Genomic DNA, 17,979 nt, shown 5'->3' with positions numbered 1-17,979 from the left:
CATGTATTTTTACTGTATTTATCAAGTCAATAAATAATAAATACACTTTTGTGTTAGGTTGAAATCTATTGTAATATGGTTTGAACAGAGGATACACAGATTGTTACAAACTATATTATGGCATCCCATTTTGCATAATAATATAGTTTGTAACAATCTGTGTATCAGTACAAATGGCAAAAGAAACAGGCTTTCTTTGTTTAATTTTGGATTAAGGATTGGATCATTGAAAGTTACACAAACACATCCATGTGTGATGATCACTGTGTGTTTGTGTGTGTTGATGCTGTTGAATGTGATGTGTCTGTAGTGGCTCTTTATTCACCATCAGCCGATCCAGAGAAGGTCAGACTAACATCTAATTCCTGTAAGTGAAACACAGACAGTCAAATGTATGTGACATCAATACATGATCCACTAGAACAACTAAAACAAACCATCACTATTAGTGAGAGATAAAAACCCTGTTATACATGGTGTCAACTACAGTTGATAGAATGCATCACTTTGTGAGAAAAAAGATAGGAAATTATTATATTCTTGTTTTTATTTGAAATAAAATGAAACTTTTTGGCACATCAAAAATTAACACACTAGTGGGTTAAAACTCAAACATGGTCTTCATGATAAAACTTAATCATGAAGCTTACAATAAGCTTAGCTTAATATCAATAATTAGCAACCAATTAAAATGTGACCATTTTTAATCATCAATACTCACAGAAGCGTCTTCAGTTTATAACGTGGATCATCCTTCAGATCAAAGAGGAGCATCACATCCAAGTATGTTAGTTGATTTTTAGTCAGATCCAGATGTCTCAGGTGTGAGGGGTTTGATCTCAGAGATGAAGCCAGAGCAACACAACCTTTATATCTGACACCACAATCACTCAACCTGTAGAGAAAAATGACACTCTTCAGTCTCTCAGTTCAGGATCTACAGCTCAGATAAACAGGAACTTCACAATCAGAAAGAGACTCAATCCACAACACTAGTTATAGGTTCAGTCTAAGGTGAGAACCGCTTAACATGGTGCTTGAAGGGTTCTTTTCAATATAATTTGAATTGAAATTCCGAAAGTTAAGTTAGGGAGGTGCCAGCTCATCTAATCTTTCAATCAACAGGTAGAGAATATTAGCAGCTGCTTACCTCTCTCCAGTCTCACTGTGCATTCACACCGCTGCCGGTGAGAGAGTCAAAATTTGGTCTGACCACTCTGCCAGCAATGCTGTTGAAAGATTTGTGGACACTCTGACGTAGATCGAATGCTTGGGTCTTTTTAAAACTTTATTTAAAGGGTCCGCAAAGCAAACAAGCAAAGTTGAAGTGTAGCCCTAATGCAATTGGTCAAATTAGTTTTGAGCAAATTAATTACCTTCACTCTGAAAAACAAGCGTTCTAGCGTGAAAATGTTGCCTATAAATAGTGTTGCGTGCCTTCTTATCAAGTTCACATCATTATGAATGACCACGTCGTAAATGATAGGAAAACCCGTGGCAATGATTCTCCATTTTGCTTGGGAACTAATGTGGTCTGAACCAAAGTTTACAGGACTGCGTTCTCTGGAATCCTCTCAGGCAGAGGACTTTCCGATTGGTTGCCGCCGAACCATACTGTCATAGCTCATTACCATAAAGTTAACCTGATTTCTCTCCTCGACACCCAAATCTTCCAAGCCGCGCCGCGCCGCGCCGCTGTTTGCCTTTTCCCTTCAGACGACGAACTGTCCTTTCTTCCCGAGAAACCAACAGTCACTTCTCATGTAAGATCGAATCTCACGGTCCCAAACACGGATACTCTTTCTGAGCGTTCCGGTCACAAAATCCAGCACTCATACAAACCTCGCACCAGAAGACTTATCTCCTCCACCATTAACTGCGCCCCACCCATCTTCTTCACAGACTTCATCTCTAAATTCTACCACACCTTTTCCACCCATTTCAAAATGGTCCATCAACTTCCTACGTCGAGTCCTCTCAAGCTCTGGAATCCATTTCGCCCGCCAATCATCAAAAGCTCAACTCTACGATGGATCTCATTAATTCTAACAACAGTTCCATCATTCCAACAAACACTTCAATATCTCATAAAAGCAAGACTCAACCCTCATCCACTTCTGTTTCTCTACCTCTCAGCTCGCTAATCCAGAGGCTGCTGCCGCATGCACTTCCTTGTACGTTTTTTTTTTTCACCCAGCAAACAACAGCGGCCGCAAAAAACAGTTCCGCTGCTTCTGTTCTCATGAATTCCCATTGGCATTTAACTCCACTCCCCAGGCAAGAACCGACTATCCTCACTTATTGTACTGTACTTCCTTCTGCTTCTCCAGTTCTTTTTTTAACCTTTTCACAATAACTCATGCACCAGGATGCCTTTGCAGACGGTTACTTTTCTCTCACCCTCAAACCAACCTATTCAGAGAGCAGATCCTAGTTTGAGGCTGCCTAGCTACTCCTCTATCTCCTCTCCTCTATCCTTCCACTCCAGTTCACCTCATTCCTCTCTTCTCCCTTCTGTTCCCCAATTTTCTTCTGACATTCTTCTCGTGCACAGGTCCTAGTATAAGGCTGCCTCTGCAAAGGATCTCACAACTCCTTTTGCCCACCAACCCTCCTTTCCCACTTCAGCCCATTCCAGCCATCTTGGACACCAGTCAGTAATGGGGCCCTCCACCCAGCATCCATCTTCTTTTCCCAACACTAACACTTCTTCTTCAGGTCCAATTCGCTTGCCAGCTCATTCTCTCGCCACAGCAGTCCCTCTTCTGGCTCCTCAATGCAGTCTCTATGGAACCACCTCCAGTGTCAACCCACCTCCATTCCCTAATTCTATCAGGTGCAGACATTGATCTTCCTTCTTTGCTCACTTCAGTTCCCATTAATGAACTGCTCTTTTGACTGCGGCCCACTAACCATCAATAAAAAAAATTCCATACCTCCTTCAAAGTGAGGTCTCACACTTGCAGAATTCTGCATAGCTTTTGGTAGATACACAGAAGTAGTTTGTGCTATCAGACACGAGGAATTAAATGCCTGCCTCTCCATCATAGCGGAGTTTAGTCTCTCTTTTGGAGGTAGTCATTTTTACACCTACCAAAAGCTTTTCGCAGATAAATGTGCCGCCCGCGCCACCCACTGGAACCAATGTCTATACTGGGGAGTACTGGACCTCGAATTATACAACCAAGTCTTCTGAGGAGTTCAAAGCCTCTCTTGCGCCATCTGCAGGTCCATCATTATTTCCTCATTAGCAGGTGAAATGGACAACCACCCAGACAAAAACTTCACCCAGTTCCTTCATTCAGACCTGATAAAAGGTTTTGGAAAGTATACCTGATTCCAGCTTGATCTGCAATCCACGACAGCAGAACCCAACATAGTGGAAGCCTTCATCAAAAAAGAATTGGGTTCTGGATTCATGATCGGCCCTTTTGATCCTCCGCCTTTCGAATTATTCTGCATAAGTCCAATTTGAGTAGCCACCAGAAATTTTTTTGGCAAAAAATTAATCATCATTGATCTCTCTGCTCCTCACAGAAATTCCCAACCAGTATCAATTGCTGGTTTTGGAGCCTAGTTAGCAAAGGTCAACATAACATCTGCATTTAAAATCATGCCCATTCACCCAGATTTATGGCACCTGTTTGGAATTCATTGGAACGACAAATTCTACTTCACAGTCTGCCTAACTTTCGGCTGTAAAAGCAGTCCCAAAATATTTGATATGCTTTCCGAAGCGCTCTGCTGAATTCCACAAAACAATCATGCAATCCCATACCTAATCCATCTCCTTGACGATTTCCTCCTCATTTCACCAAGTCCTGTCATCCATCATTTTTCTGTCATCCAAACAATGTTCCCCATACTAGGAGTTGCCCTCTCTCCCGAAAAAACCTCTAATACACCTCAAACTGCTGAATCGACTGCCCTGTTCGAGCTGTAGTAGTAGCAGCCTATCTATGGGGTTTTCAAATAGTCAACAAAAAACACCCCAGAGCACACCCCCTCAGACATCTCCATAACCTATCCACGAATACCATATTACAAGCCGTTTTTCCAGAACACTCCAAACCTACTAGAGAGCTAGGAGTTTTCCCTCCTCTCAATAGCCTCCATCACTTACCTCTATCATATCAATTCAAAGTCTACCTCAGCGTAGGGCTGTGAATCTTTGGGTAGGAAGCGAATCGATTCGATTTACGATTCATAGGTTTTCGATTCGATTCAAGAACGATTTTTGACAATTCAGAACGATTCGATTCGAGACGATTCACATTAAAATTCGATGCGATTCGATTAATTCGATTCGATTATGCATTTTTTTTAGATGCATTCATAGGATTAAAATGCTTCCCCTAATGTGTCTTAGTCAGGGTGTGAATTACACAGCAGTGTTCAGAGGTCAGAGAGTGGGCAAAAAAAAACCTGTAACACTTTACAATAAGGTTCATTAGTTTAAAATTAGTTAACTACATTAGTTAACATGAACTAATAATGAACTGCACTTATAAAGCATTTATTTTACCTTTGTTAATGTTAATTTCAATATTTACTAATGCATTATTAAAATCTTGTTAACATTAGTTAATGCACTGTGAACTAACATGAACAAACCATGAACAGCTGGATTTTTATTAACTAACGTAAACAAATAAAAACTTATGCTGAACAGAGGTGTTTTCCATGGTTAGTTCATGTTAACTAATACTGAACAAAGGTGTTGCAAAATAAAATATAATACCAGGTTAGTTGGTTAGGTCATGTTAACTAATGCATTAACTAATGTTAACTAATACATCCTTAATGTAAAGTGTTACCACAAACAAAACAAAAATTAGTCCATTGTTAATGTTAGTTCATATTACTTTTTATTACGTTTTATTATACAGACTTTACTTCCCATATAAAACGGCATTTGTAGAAATTTACTTTAAGTTAGTTGATGCTAACTATTGTGTAGGATAATGGTTAATGGAGAGACTCATATTATGCACTTTTCCAACTAATCCTAAACTGACTTTTCTTCACAGAATAGAAAGAAAAGCCCAATTGTTCTCTTTATACAAGATAATTTTCCTTATGATGATTCTGAAAGAAAACGCACCGGTGTCTACTGCTGCTATAGTAACGGATGCAACTTTAATGCGCATCTGATTGATATATAAATCGCACGCTCTTATTTCAGTGTTGGTAATGTTGTAGTTACTTTAGCAGTTTCCTTCGTATATTCAGTTAAACGACATTAAGTTAAATTTCATGTATCATTCATCAGAACTGTGCGTATGCATTTTAGACACTTACACAAACGTGTTTGCTCCGTCCATGCAATAAATGTTCATCCTTGAATAAGCAGGGTTTTACTTCCACTGCTCAGGTAGGCCGACTGTATTTCCGTAAAACTTAAATATTTTATTTTATATAAAATAACGGTGGCATTCCCACGCAATGAAAGAGTTTTATTTCAACAGTAGTGACCGAGTGACTTGGCAGTTGACAATGGCTTGCGGTTTGACTCGGGACAATTCCTGTCTCGATAGAGAGCGGTCATCTGCTCATGTGGTCGCAGTTGCCGTCATGAGGAGAGCTCAAAGATGAGCTGCTCAAACATGTGTCAGTGAGCAACGGACGGAGCGCGAGAGCAATCCAGTGAAGGCGGTAAAGCGCGTGTCTGTGAAGGCGGTAAAGCGCGAGCTGTGAGGGCGCGAATGACGCAGCACGACTATTAATTCACGCATTTAGTAGATATAATCTAATGTTAATTTTAAAGCACTGAATCGCTATTGAATCGCGATTCATTCGATTCTTAGCATTTAAAATCGATTATCGGCCGAAATAAACGATTCACGATTTAAAATGCACGTTTCAAGATTGATGCATATGCATCGTCAGGATTTGTAATCGATGCATCAAGAAAACAAGTGAATCGTTACACCCCTACCTCAGCGGCATTCATTTCTTTTTCAAGCTCATCCACGGCCAACAGTGCGGCAACGTTTACAAAAAAAGAATTCTTCATTACACAAGCACACGGAGTCTGGACTGCTTCTCCCTACTATTTTGCATCTTTCCGCTTACCTAGCCTCGCAGGGCTTGTATTTATCTGGATGCAGTGAGAGCTCTCCCTTTTCTGATGTGTTTGAGCTACTACTCCTGGAGTGGGCTCTCCCATTCGAAATGCTGTCTGGGCTCACCCATCCAGATGCTGTGCAGGCTCCCCCGTTCGACTTGCAGTGTGGGCTCTCCCATTTTGATTGCAGAGTGAAATTTTCTATCCTTCAAAGCACAGTGGGAACGGAACTTTGGCGGATATTCACGCCGCGTTAACCAATCAGGAGCTTGCTCTAGTAGTGACAGCAATGAAGACAAAATCATATGTGGATACCCGGAGCTGTACAATACATATTCGTACGTTATAGAAACAGGAATAAAATGGATCTTGCTTGGAAGGAAGTGAGTGAGGAGGTCGGACAGTCTGGTAAATTGTAAAAAGCGCTCTTTACTCAATTTGTGCTATATATACAGTACATACATATTGAGACTACAAGCTAGCTAAAGCCGGAAAATTGAGCTTATTTGCCATATTTTAAAACAATCCATGTTAGCCATTTCACAACGAGACTGGAGCTGCCTGGCAGAAACCCCTTCCATGACGCAAATTCGCGTCTGTTGCGAAGTGAATGTCACGCGTGAATGAAGCGAATGTCAAGCGCGAATGAAGCAAGTAAACTCAAAATTTTCAAGCATCCAACTACATGCGAATAGGACGATTTATTTGCGCAAGTTGCATCTGGTGTGAACGCACAGTTAGAAATATAGAGACTCAGCTGTGTTGTGTGTGAGGCAGTTTTTGTGACAGGTATTTGTCTTTCCTTTTTACACTTGGTACATTTCCTGATGTGGATACAACTCTATAGATTATCCTAAATCCATGTCATAACTGATACAACTATAAATTATTTGTGAATATTTCTTTGTGAGTACCAGTGTGTGACTCTCAGAGAGATGATTTACCTCAGTATCTCCAGTTTACAGTGAGGATCATTCAGTCCATAAGAGAGCTGATTCACTCCTGAGTCTCCTAGTTCATTCCATGACAGATTCAGTTCTCTCAGATGTGAGGGGTTTGATCTCAGAGCTGAAGCCAGAGCAGCACAACCTTCATCTGTGACACCACATCTCCACAACCTGTAGAGTAGATATAAAGCTCAGATAAGCATGATTGAGCGCCACAAAATCCTCAACACATCTGAATATAAAAAAAACTTAAAAACATCTGTAAGATAATGAGAAAATATACATGCTAATTATTCTTTGTGTATTAATGTTTTCTTTACTGACTTAACAGATCTTAACAAGCCTACTGCGTTTTAGATTATAGGAGGCACTTCCATTTTTGGGAAGTTCCACTCAAAAAGACATCATAAGGGTAGGCTAATATATAATATATATACAGTTAAATAACCCTTAAAATGTCCTTAATGTTGTAATCTCAATGAACAGACTAAGAAAACTATTTACAATGGTGTTTTAATAAAAAAAAAAAAATAATACTATGGCATCATTTTAGGTTTGAAACTTTTCATGTAAACAAATTTTATAAATATCAGGAAAGGAGATATGTAAGAGATAATTGAAAAACTTTTGTCCAGCAATTTGTATATTCTCAAATGTCAGGGTGGCACAACTGCAAACATGGCTCTTTTAATGCATCTATAACGAATTCCACTGATGGCAAGTTTGAAGGTGAACCCAAGTTCAGTTTATTCTAAAACAAAACATGAACAGATGCAAAATAAACAATGACTTGACTTCACCAACTCACATGCAAGAACAACGACTGACACCCAACAACTGAAGCATAGAGGTTTAAATACACAGGGGCAAACAAGAGGCGCCGGCCGTTCAGGTACGGCCTCGGACTGGTTACCCCCCAACTAAAAAAAAAATTATTGGGTGGAGCTACTGACACTGGAGAGAGTTCATGGACTGAAGTCCTCTCTGGACCCTGGACAGGAGACGGAGTCCTCTCTGGGCTCGGGACAGGTGACGGAGTCCACTCTGGACTCGGGACAGGAGACAGAGCCCTCTCTGGACTCGGGACAGATGACGGAGTCCACTCTGGACTTGGGACAGGAGACGGAGCCCTCTCTGGGCTCGGGACAGGTGACGGAGTCCACTCTGGACTTGGGACAGGAGACGGAGCCCTCTCTGGACTCGGGACAGATGATGGAGCCCAGACGGAAAATAGGCTAACTTCCGTCAACATAACCAACGTGACAACCTGCTTGCACAGGGAGCGTGCCTTGTCACCATGGAGACATTTCTGAGAGACGATTCAGAAGATATTTACTTTGGTGCAGATCCTGAACCGTATGTATTTGAACTGTAATACACTGAAGATTAGGTTGTTACGTTAGGTTGTCACATTGGCGCTGGATTCATGGTACGGCAGCAAAGTTCCTTGATTATTACGCAGGAATGAGAGTATAGTTCCTAGCCATATCGGCCTAGAAAAATCACAAATTTTCATTTTCCATTGGTCTTAGTTCACTATGTAACTACAGAAGAGTCAAGTTTTAAATAGGAAAAATATTGAAACTCTTTGGTCATTTTTTGCGCGAGATGCTAACGGTCTAATCAGATTCAATGATCTATGCTAAGCTATGCTAAAAGTGCTACCGCCAGATCGATTGGCTGAATGGATTCGAAAAAATATGTGCAGTACTTCATTGTCTCTCCACCATGCTAGTGGATTAGCCGTAGAGTCATTTGGTTGTTCTTGGAGATAGCGGGTTAACGCGCGCTCTGATCGGTAAAGTGGCAGAGATTTCAGACCTCCGTTTATTAAGGAGATCTCCAAGATTTCTCTTCTTGGTAGGGGGTGGTGCACAGACCTCTCCCGAATCATCTCCAGCAGTAGCAGCCTCCGAAGCACCACTAACTCCGCCTCCGTTTCCCTCGTCAGCTGAGGGAACCTATCTAAAAAATGATTTTTTTTTTATGTTTGTAAAAAATATTTGAATAACACGGTTTTGGCGGTTATAGAGTTCTAATGACGGTGTTTAACTATAACCGTCGGTCTCACGGTTATATACTAACCGTCACACCCCTAGGTGTGAGGAGTTTGATCTCAGAGTTGAAGCCAGAGCAGCACAACCTTCATCTGTGACACCACAATTCCACAACCTGTAGAGATCAATGACACTCTTCAGCTCAGATAAACAGGAACTTCACAATCAGAAAGAGAGACTCAATCCACGGCATAATTAACAGGTTCAGTTTAAGGTGATTTGTGAAAAACTACTGAAAAAACATGTCGTGAAATACTACAATCAGAACATATTGTACATGTTCATTATTCTTTGTATAACACTTTACAATATGTGTGCACTAATATGCATGAATTCATGCTTAACTAATGCACAGATAATTAATAGGTAATGTATGACTCATGAAGAACTAAACCATCCATTAGTGATTACCACATCAACAACTAATAAAGTCTATTTGATTAATATATGAATTGCTATCAATTAAATGATGTGTCATGTATTAAATTCTTATTAACTAGCAGCTTAAATCATGGGGGTCATGCACTTAGTATTTTTCAGGGGGCACCACTTGGGGGGTGGGGGTTACAGCAGAAATGTTTGTGTTTCATGTGGAAAAAAATAACCCACAAATAAAAATAACTAATATTATTAATTTACTAATATTATATAACTACTTTAGCTTTCACTGTGATAACTAGTACAATGTCATCATATCCAATTATATTTTTGAATTATAATACATTATTAACACATCAATTCTGTTTTTGAAGGAAACTGTAAGATATGCACATTTTATTTTTCAAATGTTTTGTCAGTGACGCTGACACAGTACTCCCTGACTTAGTATGTTTTCATTAGTTTCCCATTTCCTTTGTTCAGTTTTCCCGCTCCTCATTTGTGTTATTGATTTCAGCTGTGTGTGATTAATTAGTCTCGTTTATGTTTGCAATATAAGTTGAACGTTCACATTCTGTGTGTCTCTCTGCCCTTTATGAGATATATTGCCTGTTTGGATTAAACTTTGCATTGGAATTATATTCTTCTGAATCTTCAGAAGAGTGTGATAGACGTGCTAAGTCAGACAATTATTTACACTACAAAAAATTAAGCCTATCTGTTTCCATTAAAAAACTATAAACATCCTAAAATAGCCTATTTGCTTACCTTATAGGCAAAACCACATACATTTGTTTAAATCAATTCAAAATACTATTTGGACAGTGGAAAAGATTGAGAATAACTCTTCTCTGAAAACTGTCTCTGAAATGTATTTTATACATGTTTGATTTATTTATTCTAAAACAAGGCAAGGATACTGTGTAATGTGATGACACATAGTCCGTATCTCATATTTTCCTAATGTCTTGTACCGTTAAATATGGTGGCACATGGATGGGAATATTGATATAGAAATTATATGCAGGTGACGTTATGCATAGTAAAACTATGGACAGTGCAAGCTCCATATATGTTATTTCTGGGAGGAGACGGGGTGGAGATGCATGTGCGCACTGCTCACTGGGTTTTATAAAGGGAATTTTGCACAGGTTCTGGCATACGCATGGTTCCCTTTCAATCGGTCATGTTCAACGTCACATTGGAATGTCACCGATGCATTGGGATATTGCCTGAGAGCCCGATCACCTTTGAGTGTAAACTAAACGAGCCAATGAAGATTTGCATTGCACAACCCCCCCACCCCTCCTCGGTTGCAAAATTTCCATTTAAACCAGTGGTCACCAACCTTTTCAAGCCAAAGATCCCTGACCTCAGCCTTGATGAAAGGCAAGATCTACCTAAAGATTTTTCATGGCCGATTCAGAGTTTTTTTCTTCTTTATTTAAGCAACTTTATTTGTTGTTTATTTGCTCTATAACAGGCCAAACTGACCTTTAAAAAATGGCCATTTGAAATGTGAGGCAACCACTGCATTTTAATTACGATCCAAACAAAGATACACATATGTAGCATGAGCAGTTGTTTTTGATTAAAATTATTGCATAATTTCAAGACTTAAGAGTAAATACAGAATGCTCTGACTTTAGCTTTGTGAAATTGTAACATAAGACACACCTGCACAAAACAAAAACAGATGGACTGAATAAAAATGCTAATTCACTCTCTGACAGTAGGAGGTGCTTATGGAAAACAAGCGTTTATTTGGGTACCGCTGTAAAATGCCATAGAAACTATTCTGAAACTATTCTATTCTACATTCATGTAAACCCCCACTCCCCAATTCAATATCTATATTTTTCTTCCTATATTTCAAGCTTCCCAAAGAGTGATCTTGCTGGGCCTATTAGGCTGTTCCACTTCATGTGTTTTTACAGATCAGACATTTATCTGAACCATTCCATTTACACTTTTCCACATAAATGTGTCTCCACAAAACGGATATAAATCCAATCTTCAATTCCCACGCTATATGCCTGTTCACATCATCATGTATATGAGTTCACATCACCAACATTTTATTGATCAACAGTCAATTCCAGGACTGCGAAATGAGAGAGAGTGGCATAAGAACTGATCAATTAGTTTCTTTACCTTTAATGATGATGATGATTGTGCATTGAGCGTCTGTAACTTTTACTTTAATTTGCGTCAGTTTGCTGAAGAGATATTCAGCTGATCGTCTGCGGCGATGCGTGCTGCAGTAGCGCTGTCATATCTAACTATAACATCGGTCGATTTGTGCTGTGCGAATTTTGAGGTTGCAGAGAATACATTTTGGGAGCATATGTAGCGATTTCGTGCCTTGATAATGTGTTTGTAACGCTCGTACACAGAGAGGCCGGATAGCTGGCCTGAATGGTTGTAGCCAAGTGTAAGCAAAACTCATCTGATATTTCACAGGGGTTTATTATCAGCATCGTCGATCCCACGCACACATGGGGCAGTTTGCAAAACACTCCACTAACAACAGCGTTACTGAACAGAAAATAAACAGTGCAAAGAGCAACAGAAATACACGCATACATGCTTTCAGAGCATTGAATAATTATTAAAATCAATAGTAGTTTGAAGTGTAAGGCCTGTGTAAGTGTAATCGTTCCAATGGAGACTCACGATCGCGAGTGAAGGTTGCTGTGTGTTCGGTTTTTTAGCTGGGAAAAAAGGATTTAGTTCCAATTCATCTTTTATTTGACTCCATTTATCATAATCTCGAATTTAGTTACAATGCCAATTGGTTATTTGGTCATTTATTTTTAATAGTTCATCACACATTTAATTATTCTGTTTAACCCTTTGTTGAAATTATACCCGTTCATAATCTATATTTAATAGGTAATAATTCCAGAGTAAGTCAGAATAGATCAAAATGTAACAATTTATTAACAGTCAGGTAAATGTATAATGCCAATTACATAATCAATTCAAAGATAATCCATACATAACATCAAATACTCTGAAGTAGCCTAAAGAGTGAAAGATGCATACCTGACTTCTGAATATTACATAACGCTGAGCATCTAGTAGACACTCAGCGTTATGGGCCGAACTCGTTACAGTATCGCGCCCTTAACTTTCTCAAACATCGCTTTAAGTACTCAGACCAGACAGGAATCTCTTTCAAATGGAAACATGTGTAACAATGGGAATTTACATTTAATCACTATCCCATTTTGACCTGTATTGACAAAAGACCAAATGGTTGAAGCCACACCCACCGTAATAAGCACAATTTCTCTAAACTCTTAAAACCTTTATTATCTTCTTGTTTACTTCTGTGGTGATGAGATCTTTGTACCAGTCGCACTGAAACATTTCAAACAATATCAAACACGTATAATACTGTAATGAGAATTGACATTAAACCATATAGATTTTATGAATTCTAGAGGAAGGATCGGGGAAGATTCAGGTGAAAGGAAAAGCATGTAAATTAAAGCCATTCTCAAATGATTCACTCAGTGTGACATCTCGGATCGGAGTGATCAGCTGATTTGTTTACGGGGTTACCAGGGTAAAAGCTGCATTTCTGCTTTTCCATCAGCACCATCTACTGTCATAGAGTTAACGTACATTTTCATTCAGTGCGCTTTCACTAGTTCGCCATGCTGCTCATTCGCCTTGGGCTTATTTACATCATTCAAAAATTCTGGATAATTCGCAATAAATAATTATTCATGGTATTTTGAAGTGCCCACGATAACAATATTGTGCATGTTCATTATTGTGATATATTACCGTATACTGGCACATTTCTAATTACACAACATTCACAACATCTCTAAGGGTGCTTTCACACTAGCAGTTTTGGTGTGCACCCGGGTTCGATTTATGTCAGAGTTCGGTTCGTTTGGATGATGTGAATGCAGAAGTGAACCGCTATTAATGACGTATGATTTGATAAAAAATGTCTGTTTGTGCTTATTTCACTCATTTTCCTGACAAGGGTGACTGATGTACTGCAAGCAAAGAGCTGTATATCTCATTTCTGCTCGTCTTCAGCATTCTTTAGCATTTTTACTGCATTTGCAGTACATTCGCGACAGATAGACGGAAGTGCCATTACGTACTGAAGCTTTAGAAACAAAACCAACAGTAAAAAAAAATGGTGAGCAACGATATGCATTTTGCCGCCTTCACGCACGCTGACATTACTAAGCAACCGGGTAAACAGCTGCTGCTTTGATGACGCAAACACACCGCGGTTCGGACCCAAATAATATAATATGAACACAGTCCCTCAGGGACAGGGGGAGGGGGGAGCAATCGAACTCGGGTTCGGACCAGGCAATCGAGTGCGAAAGCACCCTAAGAAATAAAGAGACTCACCTGTGTTGTGTGTGAGAGACATTTTTTGCATTTGCATTTGCAACTGGATTTTGTCTCTCCTTTTATACTTGGTACATTTAAGCCTAGTTCAGACTTCACGATTTTCAAACTCATCGGGTCACTGTTCTTTTCACACTGCATAACTATCTGGGCCAACATTCAGTCACTGCTGTGTTCACACTGCACAATGGATCAGCAACATGGGAGTTCACACTGCATGACTGTACAAGAGGAAGAATCACAGACAGCTCTGTCCCGTCCGCAAACTACGTTTCACAAGCAAACACATGCGAGAAGTAAGAATGAAAACAACGCAAGATCACACGTGCATCAGACTGGAGTTCTCGCGCGAGACTGGAATTGTTATTAAAAATATAGACTGCAGTGCAGAAACTTGCTATCCAAATTGTCAGTGTGGTGATGTGCAGCAAAAAGGAGAAAAAGAAAAAAGATTATGGTGGAGGAAATGGTTGGGGAGACACAGGGAGCAATGATTGTGTTCTGCAAAGAGAGTTTGAGGTAAATAAATAATTTTGCAATGTGCTGCTGCTGTGGCTGGTTGAGCAAATGTTTGTGCTTTGTTTCTGTTTGATATAACTATATCTATTAAAATACTGATATTCTGGTCTATAACTCCTCCCTGAACCTCCAGCTGCCCTGTCTCTTGCTCTCTCATTGGCTGTAGTTCATCGCCAATGTAATTTCAGTCAGAACACATTTCACACAGCAGGGGTTTGAATCACTGACAGGTCCAGATATTTAGCATGCCAAATATCTCATGGGCATCAGCGACTCATCTGCGATTAATTCACACTGCGTGATTGTCACTCGTGTGCACGAGCACCGATTTGCCTATGATTTCGGGCATTTGTCTGCGATTTCGCAAAACCTGTGGGCGAGTCAAAATCGGGGCTAAAATTGGGCATTCTGAACTTGGCACTACTGACATGTGGATAAAACTCTACAGATGATCCTACATCCTTCAGATTCATTTATCAGAATGGATACAACTATGATATTTACTAGTATTAGTAAATACCAATTTGTGATTTTTAGAGAGATGATTTACCTCAGTTTCTCCAGTTTACAGTGAGGATACCTCAATCCATCCTTCAATTCACTCCTGATTCTAGTTTATTTCTAGTCAGATCCAGTTCTCTCTGGTGTGAGGAGTTTGATCTCAGAGCTGAAGCCAGAGCAGCACAGCCTTCATCTGTGACTCCACAATCATTCAACCTGTAGAGATAAAAAAACAAAACATGCATGATGAACTGACACTAGTTTTAAAATATACTTCAAGTAGGCCTATTAAAATGGATGATACAAAATTTGAATTGTGTAGAAATGCATGAAATGAAGCAGGAACTTATAGGAATATACAAAAATCAAACAAAAATAATACAGACAAGTCAATGAGTTTAAAAGACTTTGGGATAAGCTGTTGTTGTTTTAGTGTGCAGTATCTGTCAAAAGTTTGTAAACAACAAGTTTTTTGCTCTGGCCCCCTCCCTGTTAGAAGGAGTGATGAGAAACTTAGCATACTTACAGACTATCATCACTCAATTACTGGTTGTGGTGTCCGCAGAATAACATCGGGCTGCTGAATAGTCGATCCCTTTACTCAAAAACGCTTATTGTTAATGCTATGATTACAGATCATAACCTAGATGCTGTGTTTGACAGAAACCTGGCTAAAACCTGATGATTACATTACTTTAAATGAGTCCACCCCCCAAGATTATTGTTATAAACACGAGCCACGTCTGAAAGGCAAAGGGGGAGGTGTTGCTGTAATTTATAATAATATCTTCAGTATTACTCAGAAGTCTAGTTTCACATATAATTATTTTGAAGTTTTCATGCTTTCCGCAACGTTATGTAGTGTAAATGATAAATCAATTTGTGTTGGCTACTGTATACAGACCACCAGGGCACAATACAGACTTTACCAAAGAATTTGCTGATTTTCTATCAGAGATAGTACTGGCTGCAGATAAATTCCTAATTGTTGGTGATTTTTAATATCCATGTAAACAATGAAAAAGACACATTGGGATTAGCATTTAGAGACATTCTAAACTCTAGAGTTGGAACTGCCTGGAGTTAGGCGACACGTGTCAGGTCCCACTCATCGCCGTAATCATACTTTAGACCTAATATTGTCACATGGAATAAATGTTGATACTGTTGAAATTCTGCAGCAGAGCGATGACATCTCCGATCATTATCTAGTATCATGTATACTTAATTTAGCTAAGGCTGCAAAGCCGTCCCCTCATTTAAAATATGGCAGGACTATCACCACTGCCACTAAAGATCGCTTTGTAAATAATCTTCCTCATCAGTTCCATCTCCTCAGCATCCCAGATAGCCTAGAGCAGTGGTTCTCAACTTTTTTTGGGCCAGCGCCCCCTATCCATTATCCAGGTCCCTTACTGCCCCCCCCCCCCAAACCACCCACCACACCAAAAAAGGGCTAAATGTCTTTATTGAATGCATGCTGATTATTATTCTGTTTAATAATAATAATAATAATAATAATATGTATATTATTCACATCATTATTTTCTTCTTCTTCTTAATATTATTATTATTAAATCCGTAACTTTTTTGTATTTAAAATGTACAAAATGTATAATGAGCGAGTGCATCATGAATCCATTTCCCAAACCGTGTTTTTGTCTTATCCTGAATCACTGGTAGTAGGCCTACACTTATGAGTAGTGTTTATATTGAGACTATATTAGGGGCGTTTGTGTGGAACACGTGGAAAGGGCGGCTGTGCTGCTGTCTCCTTTCCACAAGCGCTTGCGAGATGAGAAATAAAAATCTGCCCTAGTGTTCATGACCTGCGGTGCGCTTGCGGCATTCTGAAAAGTATAATTTTCATCTCTCCGCGGCATACGCACGCCTGGAAAAACGAGCGCGCTGCACCGCATGCATGTCACAACCGTGTCGCTTCTATTATGAGCGTGCTACTACTACTCTGCACCGCTGCGGAGTAGCACATTACCTCCACACAGTACCATCGCAAAGGCACCTCACACGGGCCTCGCACAAAGTAAAGTGACAGCTGACTTAAAGGTAGGGTAGGTAAGAATGATCTAAAACACTTTTGTCCAAATTTGTTTAAACTTTCTTTATATGTCAATTAGACATGTGCCGGTAAACGGTAATACGATATACCGCAATAATGAACATGCACAATATTGTTATCGTGGGCACTTCAAAATACCGTGAATAATTATTTATTACAAATTATTCAGATTTTTAGAATGAATTTTAAGAATACTTTACCCATCAACCGTTTAAAATGAAAAACACGTCAAAGAGGAACGCGCACTGATGTAAATAGACCGTGCATGAGCCGAGCACATGGCGGAATGAGGAAACACGCTGAAGTGCACATTCATTCTTCGACAGCAGAGGGCGCTGACGGAACAGCAGAAATGCAGCCGTTTCTCCAGTAATCACATAACATAATACATAATCCTTAAAGACTTAAGGCTATTCATTTTCAAACTTGCATTTTATATTTTAATCTGGACTAAATTACATGCCCTTGAATATGTTCTGACTGTTGTTCAATCACACACTTTACAAGGCTCCAGTATTTAACATTAGTTCCTTCATTAACAAACTGACAATGAAAAATACTTCTAAAGAATGAATTAATCTTAGTTAAATGTACATTTCAGCATACCTATTGTTCTTTATAATTCTTTTGCACTTTAATCTGTTTTAAATATTTGTTTACTTTATACATTTTTGTGTATTGCTTTATTGTATTTAAATGTTTGGTTCTTTTGTTATAAGAAAGTGATTTAACCTGTTATAGTATGACAACACTTTTTTTGCAACTTATTTCAATATCGTGATAATACCGTATACCGTGATAAAAGCTTCAGCAATTAATCGCAACATGAAAATTTGATACCGGCACATGCCTAATGTCAATACATAATTAAAATGTAAGTACTCTGAAAAAGAGAGTATAAAAATCGAGTGACTCTAGACTTTTTAATCTGCAATAAACACCGCTCATTATTTTCATCCGGGACGAAACAAGTGATTGGCTTGGGCAACTGTCACTCTCTCTCGCTACCATGGCTACCGCCGCTTTTGCTACAGGATCTGCCCA

General features: G+C 39.3%; 1 protein-coding gene across 1 annotated transcript in view; it reads right to left on the bottom strand.

Moving 5' to 3' along the window:
* Positions 1-9,101: 9,101 nt before the first annotated feature.
* Positions 9,102-17,979, bottom strand: part of LOC307133508 (NACHT, LRR and PYD domains-containing protein 12-like) — a gene marked incomplete at both ends in the record, with an annotated part of 45,382 nt that continues 36,504 nt past the window's right edge. Inside the window, 3 exon segments of the mRNA XM_079828591.1 lie at positions 9,102-9,186; positions 14,908-14,956; positions 14,959-15,074. Of these exon segments, the coding sequence (XP_079684717.1) occupies positions 9,102-9,186; positions 14,908-14,956; positions 14,959-15,074 (250 nt within the window).

The sequence above is a fragment of the Gobio gobio genome (assembly GCF_949357685.1).
Source record: "Gobio gobio genome assembly, chromosome: 11".
NCBI classification, from domain to species: domain Eukaryota; kingdom Metazoa; phylum Chordata; class Actinopteri; order Cypriniformes; family Gobionidae; genus Gobio; species Gobio gobio.
This window is presented reverse-complemented; position numbering and strand designations above follow the sequence as displayed.